We start from the raw sequence: 9,364 nt of genomic DNA, 5'->3' as shown, positions 1-9,364 counted from the left end.
TGAGGTCTGCATTTTATCTTACATCAGTCAGCCCTGTGGGTCCAGTAAAATACAATCTTGATGAGTGAAGTTCTGTGGAAGAATATTGGCATAGCAGTGTTAAGATGGTCACTCCTACCTGGGCTGTGGCCATTACTTTGAGACACACCTCACAATACCATAACTATCATTTCCTCTCATCTCCTCTCCATTCACAGAGCAGTGTGATTCACAGGAGCTGAATTATGCAGTAATGCACTTCTCTTATAGCAAAACCAAAATAAAGAAAAGAGGGTGATGTCAGTTGGAAACCAGCATGTACTCATATCTGACTGTTACTTCGATTACATCACTAAATCGAATGTCAGGTTTGTTCTTTCTTCAGTGTTAAAAACTAGTCCGCATTAATCTGGTTTCCTGTGTGTGTCTTTTTGTTTGTTTGTTTGTTTGTGTGTGTGTGTGTGTGTGTGTGTGTGTGTGTGTGTGTGTGTGTGTGTGTGTGTGTGTGTGTGTGGAAAGACGTATCAGTGGGATCTTAGAGACCAGTGTGGCTGAGATCAGTTTCAGCCTGTTGTGACTTGATATGATGCCACTCAATAGAAAACACCTAAAAAATTGACTGCTAACTCTCAGTGCAGGTTTTGAAACCCTAGACCATAACATTCTTACAGATAGACCCAAGTAGTGGGTTGGACTCTTAGAAACAGTTTATGCCTGAAACACAGAAATTACTTTGTTGATTAGGAAATAATGTTTCTGAAATAGTCCCGTGACTTATGGTGTCACCCAGGGCTCGATTCTTGGGCCACTCTTTTTTAGATTATACATGCCTCTTCTTGGCTAAATCTTGCAAGTTTTTGGGCTATCTTGCCACACCTATGCAGATAACACTCAGATTTACTTAGCCCTCTCCCAAACAACTATGGTTCCTTTGACTGTCTTTCTAAGTATCTTGTGTACATCGCTAACTGGATGGGCCAAAACATTCTGCAGCTAAATAAAGATTAAACTCAAAACCGTTAAACTGTACAGAGCTAGCTCACAATCTTGGTGTACTAATATACTCTAATCTCAGTTTAGAAGTCACAGAAAAATCAGTGACTAAATCAGCATTTTATCACATTAAAAACATCAACAAGATCAGAAAGTCCCTGACAAAGTCCTCAACCTTTTATCTCTGGGAAGGTTGATTATTGTAAAGGCCTTCTAATATGACTGCCAAAAAAGACAAACAGCTTAATTTGATTCAAAATGCTGCTGCCAGACTTCCCATAAGGAGCAAAAGAAGAGAACACATCACCCTGGTTCTTAGATCCTTACTCTGTCTACCAGTATACAACACAATTAACTTTAAGGTATTCTCAGTGGTCTATAAATAAATGCATTGTGTAAATCAAGGTAGTGTTTTCTTTTCTCTGTTCTTGGTTTTTGTGTTTCTGGGTTTGTTTTTGAGTTCATTCCTTTAATAAATAATACCTCCTCTAGCAACTGCGTCCTGCTTTCCTCTCAATATTCTGAATGTCACAGAATAACTAACCGACAAATAATGCAGCGTGAGGACCCTCGTGTGCTTGCTGAGGAAGTGTCTGCCTGCTGGGCTTGCTGAGGAAGTGTCTGCCTGCTGGGCTTGCTGAGGAAGTGTCTGCCTGCTAGGCTTGCTGATGAGGTGTCTGCCTGCTTGGTGTTGACCGCCTGCTCAGACACTGAACGCTGTAGTAAAACCCAGGCAGCATGTTGACTTATTAAGTCAGACCAAATCTTGGGTCAAGACGCCTTTGGGTTGAACGAATGTTGCATAACCTGAACATAAGGACTGGTATTGTGGACCCTTATGGACCTGCACAAGGCAGTACAGAATCCAGTCAGTGTATCCCCCATTCACCAGGCAAAGGGGTTGGTTAGCAAGGCTCCACCCAACCTGAGAGTCTCCCTGCACCAGCAAGGGTATCACCAACGTAACCGGAGGACATGTCCACCAAATCCTGGTCCTCCCATGGTCCCGTCTACCTTTGCCACACTGTCCATGGTCCTGACTGCTTCTGCCCCACTGCACATGGTCACAGCACTCTGTAGGGGAGCTTTCATAGATTTTTGAGGTAGAGGCTGTTTGCCCTTGGCTTTAGCTCTCTCATGATCCACCAGGCCTCACCAATACCACATGTGGGAGGGTCTGAGGGTCTGAGGGAGCATGCAGAGGTTTTATTGCCTTTGTTTTCCCAAGAAACTTCGCAGCCTCCTGTTCCCAACATGGAAGATGCTGTCCTGCCTCTTGTTAGTGTTGGAGTTCCGTTTGTTTTCTCACTTTGCCATGTTATGCCCAATGAGTTCTGTAGTGTTTTGCTTTCTCCATTCTTGGTATTGGTTTTCTCTTTGTGTTTTTTGTGTTTGCTTTTGAGTTTTTCTATTGATTATTCTAACTGCATCCTTCTCTCCTCTGAGTGTGAGCAATATTAGAGCAGTATGCTTCAATATTCCATGTCTTCTAAGAAGCACTTTCAATTGTCACTGTTTATGTCTTGTATCATATTTCCAGTGGATCCAGTACTTTCACATTTTTAAACAGTCTAGATGACAGAAAGATTAAAAATCTGAAAGATGCCAAATACAGTGCAACATACTAAAAGCATAAACATATTCAAAATATTCACATTTTTGTGACATTCTAAACATAAATTTAACTTCCACTCCAGTAGCTTTTTTTTTCTGAAGTAACACCGCCTATAAGATTTCATTGGTTGTTTTAGCACCAATACCACTGAACCAGTTTTTAAAAGGGGCCAGAAAATGTCTGTGGTCAAATTAGGTAAAGTCAAATGGACTGAAAGGATCTCATAACTTCTTTTCCAACAATACTCCAGAGAAAGAGCATGTCTTTTATGAGGACTACCCAATTCTGGATTCTCATTGTAACCTTTTGCAAAACCTGTAAGTTTTACTTTTGTAACAGAATAGTTGAAGATGTTACTTTTTCTAATTTAACTACCAATTATTTCAGTTTTACTGTCTACTGTAATACATTTGATTTTACTTAAACAAAATTTACAGATCATTGCCAGACTGTGGGACTTCATCAGAAACCAGCTCTAGTCTCTGCTGTGCCTGGTGAAGCCATTACACTTAACTGCACTTTTGAAAAGCACATGAGTGGAGAGCGAATGCTCTGGTATAAGCAAAAATCTGGACGGACATTTCAAGAGGTTGGATTAAAGTTCTCACACACAAATTCCATCATTTTTCCTGAGTTCAACAAATCAGGAATCAAAGTGGAAACAACTGAGAGCAGCATTTCACTCCATTTTCCAAATGTTTCTAAAGAAGATGAAGGCATGTACTTCTGTGGAATTATTCTAGCGGATATAATGAAGTTTTCCAGTGGGACCTTCTTGGTTGTGACAGGTAATTGCTTTTCTTTCAACTGTTCAAAATAGTACTGATGCTGTTAGTTCTAACACAGCAGTATCTACAAATATAGCTATTAGTTTCTGCTTGTGCTATTTCAAAGTATTGTTTCAGTAATAATACCCTATGCACTATAAAGATGGAATGTTTCTGTGATTTCTTTCCTCAAATTCTTTATGGGTATCAAATGCTTACAACTTTTAATTATTTCAAAAAGGCAATCCAGGACTAACCATATCGGTGGTCCAAAGTCCAGTGTTGGGGACTGTTTCCCCAGGAGAGTCAGTGTCTCTGCAGTGCACCGTCCTCTCTGAGAGGAGAACAGCAGAACTCCGAGTGCTCTGGTTCAGAGCTGCTACACGAGACATCCATCCTGAAATAATTTACACTCATCACAACAGCAGCCATCAGTGTGAGATCAGCTCTTCTCCACACAGCTGTGTGTACAACTTCTCCAAGAGTGTCCTCAGCCTCTCTGATACTGGCACTTACTACTGCGCTGTGGTCACCTGTGGCAAGATCCTTCTTGGAAATGGAACGACAGTATATATGTGTAAGTTATATTAATCTATTAATTAATCTATTAATGAGATGATTATCTAGTATTATTTGGACCACCAACCTAAATAGTGCTAAACATTACAGTATCTTGTATGTATCATTATACTGTTTGGTAGCTGACACATTAAAATCCAGCCTACTGATCTATGTATTGTGTATGCGTATTACAGGTGCAGACAGTATTACTTCTGGCTTTATATATGTAGAATGCAGATAATTTTGTTGTTTGTAAATTTATTAAATGCATTTATTTATTTCCATATGTAAATATAGTAACTAATGATTGTGATTATTGGTGACACTTGATGATTGTGATGGTGAGGTCGGCAGCACATAGAGCTTCCTGCATGAACATTTGTGATCTTATACGTGTGCATCTGCTTACAGTTTTGTTCATTTTTATACCAAAGCCAGTCCTCTGGATCCTGTAGTGATCTTCCTGGGAGCAGCTCTGGGAGTGTGTGTGCTTGTCATTTCTGCTCAAGCAGTTTTAAACTGTAAAAGGAGAAACTGTGAACACTGTAGTGGTGAGTGTTTATTAACGTTGTGTAGTTAAACCTTAAACAACACTTAAAAGCAGAAATATTTACTCCTGAAGTGTATTTCTTAAGTAACCAGTGTAGTTACTAAAACAGACTGGAAAGATAAGACTTGGGTCATAAAATTCAAAAAGTTGTAAACTTGCTCTTTGTCCCACTACAGTGAGACTTCAACATGGTGTTATGAAAATGAAGACCACCAGTCAGGTAAACTGAACTCTCTGCAACAGTTGCATGTATATACAGCTGTGCATGACATAACATCACCTAAGAGTAGGAATCATAATCACAGTTGTAATGCAGCAGCAGTACTGTGTTATCTTTTAATTTTGCTTCCACAGGACCATGATGCTGTGGAGTTGAATTATTCTGCCTTACATTTCATTGATGGGAAAACCAGACGAAGGCGGGAGAAGAGAGGACAGACTGAACACAGCGTGTACTCTGAAGTGTTGTACTCTGCTGCTACAGATTAATTTGTGAGGGCTAAGTCAGCTATTTAATTTGGTGAGCATAGTTTATGAAAATTCTCTGTTTAGTATTTTTTATTATTGCAATAAATCACTAAATAGTATTTTTCAGCATTGCAGTCTCACTGTCATTTGGCAACCTTTCTAAGGGAGAATCTTAATGATGAGAAATTCAGTTTTCATTTTGGAAGATTCTAAAAATGGAACTGGGGTCTTTCCAGACTTTCCATCACCCAGATGGGTGTTTTGAAACGTTTGAGAAGTAACTGAACAGTGTTTAAATGCAAACTTTTTAATGACCAAAAAATAATTATTTGATCACATATGAGCTTCTAAAGTTCTCATAAGCAAGAAATCTTTTGCAGTGTTTTGTACCCCAATCATAATTTTGCACAACAGCATTCACTAATGTTATAATTGGCTGCTCGCTAATAAGACTAATAATGCTGGTGACACTCAAAAATGGGTTAAACTGAACTATCTGAGGTCTGTGTTTTCGCTTACATCAGTAAGCCCTGTGGGTCCAGTAAAATACAGTCTCGATGAGTGAAGTTGTGTGGAGGAATATTGGCATAGCAGTGTTAAGATGGTCACTCCTACCTGGGCTGTGGCCATTACTTTGAGACACACCTATAACATCAGTGATGTGAGCTCACAATACCATAACTTTCGTTTCCTCTCATTTCCTCTCCATTCACAGAGCAGTGTGATTCAGAGGAGCTGAAATATGCGCATATCACTAACTGGATGGGCCAAAACATTCTGCAGCTAAATAAAGATTAGACTCAAAACCCCTACACTCTAGAGAGCTAGCTGACAATCTTGGTGTACTAATATACCCTAATCTCAGTTTTAGAAGTCACAGAAAAATCAGTTACTAAATCAGCATTTTAACACCTTAATTTCCTGATAAAGCCAAATCTAGAGAAACGGATCCATCCTTTTATCTCTAGCAGGGTTGATTATTGTATAGACCTTCTAATATGACTCTAATATGACTACCAAAAAAGACAAACAGCTTAACTGGTTTCAAAATGCAGCTGCCAGAGTTCCCATAGGGAGCAAAAGAAGAGAACACATCACCCTGGTTCTTAGATTCTTACTCTGTCTACCAGTATACAACACAATTTACTTTAAGGTATTCTCACTGGTGTATAAATAAATGAACTGTGTAAATCAAGGTAGTGTTTTGTTTTCTCCATTCTTGGTTTTTGTGTTTTTGTGTTTGTTTTTGAGTTCATTCCTTAAATATATAATACCTCCTGTCCTAACTGCATCCTGCTCTCCTCTCAACATTTCTAATGTCAAAGAATAACTAACCTACCAAGAATGCAGCATGAGGACCTTGGTGTGCTTGTTGATGAAGTGTCTGCCTGCTAGGCTTGCTAAGGAAGTGACTGCCTCCTAGGCTTGCTGAGGAAGTGACTACCTGCTAGGCTTGCTGATGAAGTGTCTGCCTGCTGGACTTGCTGTGGAGGTGTCTGCCTGCTAGGCTTGCTAAGGAAGTGACTGCCTGCTAGGCTTGCTGAGAATGTGTCTGCCTGCTTGATGTTGATGACCTGCTCAGACAGTGAACACTGTAGTAAAACCCAGACAGCATGTTGGCTTATTAAGTTGGACCAAATCTTGGGTCAAGACGCCTTTGGTTTGAATGAATATTGCATAGCCTGAACATAAGGACTGGTGTTGCGGCCCTTATGGACCTGCACAAGTCAGTACAGTATCCAGTCAGTGTATCCCCCATTCACCAGGCAAAGGGGTTGGTGAGCAAGGCTCCACCGGACCTGAGAGTCTCCCTGCACCAGCAAGGGTATCACCAATGCAAATGGCGGACATGTCCACCAAATGATGGTTCTCCTGTGGTCCTATGGACCTTTGCCACACTGCCCATGGTCCTGACCACCTCTGCCCTGCTGCCCATGGTCGCAGCCCTCTGTGCAGGGGGGGCTTTCATGGATTGTTGAGGTGGGTCTGGATCCACACAGGCCTCACCAATACCATGTGTGGGAGGGTCTGAGGGTCTGAGGGAGCATTCAAATATTTTCTTGCCTGTGTTTTCCCAAGAAGCTTCGCAGCCTCCTGTTCCCAACAGGGAAGATGCTGCCCAGCCTCTTGTTAGTGTTGGTGTTCCGTGTGTTTTCTTACTTTTCCATGTTATGCCCAATGAGTTCTGTAGTGTTTTGTTTTCTCCATTCTTGGTATTGTTTTTCTCAATGTGTTTTTTGTGTTTGCCTTTCAGTTTTTCTATTAATTCTTCTAACTGTATCCTTCTCTCCTCTGAGTGTGAGCAATATTATAGCAATATACTTCATTATTCCAAATCTTCTAAGAAGCACTTTGAATTGTCACTGTAAAGTTTTGTAAAGTTGTAAATATCCATTTTTAACATCCATGCACTCGTATCTCTGCTTCTGATCCTTCTGCACACTATACTGAAAAATGAATGTACAGCTATAAGGGGTTAATGACTGGTCCTAAGAAATATAGATGCACTGCAGAGAGTCAATATTTGTTATGAGTGGTTTCACAGTGAACCTCTCATGTAATATAGTCTGAAGGAATTTTAGGATCTAGAAATCTGATTGTGCTCTGTTAATTCCTTTTCTGCTTGTACGTTTCATAGATATTTATAATAATCTCACCCTCAGGCAACACTGTATTAATAAATCTTATCTTGTTTTCAAATGTGGAGGAACTGCCCATGTCACAAAAATTATTATTATTAGTATTATTATTATTTTTTAATTTCATAGATCTTTTGAATTGTCTGTTGGTTATTCTATTTGGTGGGTGGGTGGTGGGTGTTGTGGACCTAGGAGGAAGGTTATGAACCAAAGAAAAAAACACCTCGCTGACACCTCGTTGGGCAACAGACTACAGAAGTACAGTGCAAGGTGAGATACAGTCAAAACTAGAAAGCAGAGTGCATGCTTGGACGGTAATAAAACTAGCAAAGTCCCAACATTGCAATGCTAGTAATGGTAACAAGGTTAACCAAATGACAGATGTAACAGAGTTGACATGAATAAACAAAGCTAAACAAAATGCGCCAATAATACTGACAAGTGGACAAGTGAGCAGAGGTGAAGAGCTGAGGGTCTAAGGACGGACACTCACGGCCCCTAACGGAGCCCTCCAGACTGCCGTTAAAGGTGGAGCTCTTCCTTTTTGTTGATAACTCTGTGTGCCCATTGGCCAGGTGATCTGGGTCATGTCATCTCATGTGATGTCATCATGAGTGATGCTTTAATCCACCTATGAGTAAGGATAGATGGAGATATGAGAAAAGAGAAAGAAGAAAAAGAAATACATGTGTAGGCATGGAGATGTTACAGTAGTGCACTGGTTTTGGCAACCCAGCAGTAAAATTTAACCAGGGCCTACTGATAGTGGACTGCTTATAATCCACACCATGTCTTCACATATGTGAATAAACAGGCTGTACAAATACACCAAGCTGACAGAGGAAATGGAAGAAAAGCTGTATTCTGACTAGAACATGGGTACAGTAATGACAAACCATGACTTTCTTGAATGCAGACAAGAAAAAAAGGGGACAGACTAGTGTACAAAGAAGCCACACAAAGGCTAGTAAAGGGGATTAAAGAGACTAAAAGAAAATACTTATAGATTGAAAACCAATGTACTGTTAAGTACACAAGAAAACTACATAGAGGCCTCCAGGACATCACTGACTACAACCTACCTCCTAAACCCTCAGGATTTTTTAAAGACAAGAGTCTGTTTATAATGCCATTACCCTGGGCCTGAACTACATGTTAAAGCATGCTGACAGTCCAGGCATACATGCAATAGTTCCATTTCTACATTTAAACTCTGAAACTCATCTGTCCATGCCAGGCTTCCTGACAGACATGAAGACAGCTGGTGTGGCTCAGAAAACACACATCAGGTCTGCTGATCCTCAATACTGATGTACCTGCACTTTGTGTTTTCTGGCCCCTTCTCTTTTCAGTCCCTATACCAACAACTGCACCCTCAGCAGTGTTTCGCCCGAGAACCAGATGTGATGCGTCTGCCTACCTAAAGGAGGTCAAGTAGTGTGTTGGTGTGTTGTGTGATGATGCAGCTCCAACAACCTTCTGCTCAACACCCTAAAGTCCTTACGTTGGTAAGTAAGGTGGATGTAGGCTTTAGATAGATGGCCCCCTACCCATGCCTCCTTAAAATGAATGATTCTGTGGTTTCTACCCATGGAGTTCCAGGACTCCACTACATCCAGTGACCCGAGGAGAGCAGAGCAAAGCATGCCTCTTACTAAAGCAGCTGAAACAAATCGAACCTTACGACTGCAAAGTGGATTAATCAGGAGAGCAGAGTCTTCAAACATACTTGTAAAATTGTAACTGACCCCTCTCCCACTGGGCACTGACATGAAAAAATATCATGCCATCA

At 40.6% G+C, this 9,364-nt stretch overlaps 1 protein-coding gene across 2 annotated transcripts; it reads left to right on the top strand.

Annotated features, from left to right (window-relative positions):
* The first annotated feature begins 2,798 nt into the window (after positions 1-2,798).
* On the top strand, positions 2,799-4,985 carry LOC113569216 (transmembrane and immunoglobulin domain-containing protein 1-like). 2 transcript variants are annotated; one of them, XM_035532412.1, is made up of 6 exons: positions 2,799-2,904; positions 3,025-3,375; positions 3,596-3,931; positions 4,350-4,466; positions 4,642-4,685; positions 4,820-4,985. In XM_035532412.1, exons 1-6 carry the CDS (start codon positions 2,847-2,849, stop codon positions 4,952-4,954), a joined length of 1,041 nt encoding a protein of 346 aa, XP_035388305.1. In that variant the 5' UTR covers positions 2,799-2,846; the 3' UTR covers positions 4,955-4,985. The 2 variants fall into 2 exon arrangements, with proteins under 2 accessions (XP_035388305.1, XP_035388306.1); XM_035532413.1 differs by lacking the exon at positions 2,799-2,904 and having other exon boundaries at positions 3,132-3,176; positions 3,295-3,375.
* The last annotated feature ends 4,379 nt before the right edge of the window (positions 4,986-9,364 follow it).

The sequence above is a fragment of the Electrophorus electricus genome, chromosome 12 (genome assembly GCF_013358815.1).
Source record: "Electrophorus electricus isolate fEleEle1 chromosome 12, fEleEle1.pri, whole genome shotgun sequence".
Taxonomy (NCBI): domain Eukaryota; kingdom Metazoa; phylum Chordata; class Actinopteri; order Gymnotiformes; family Gymnotidae; genus Electrophorus; species Electrophorus electricus.
This window is presented reverse-complemented; position numbering and strand designations above follow the sequence as displayed.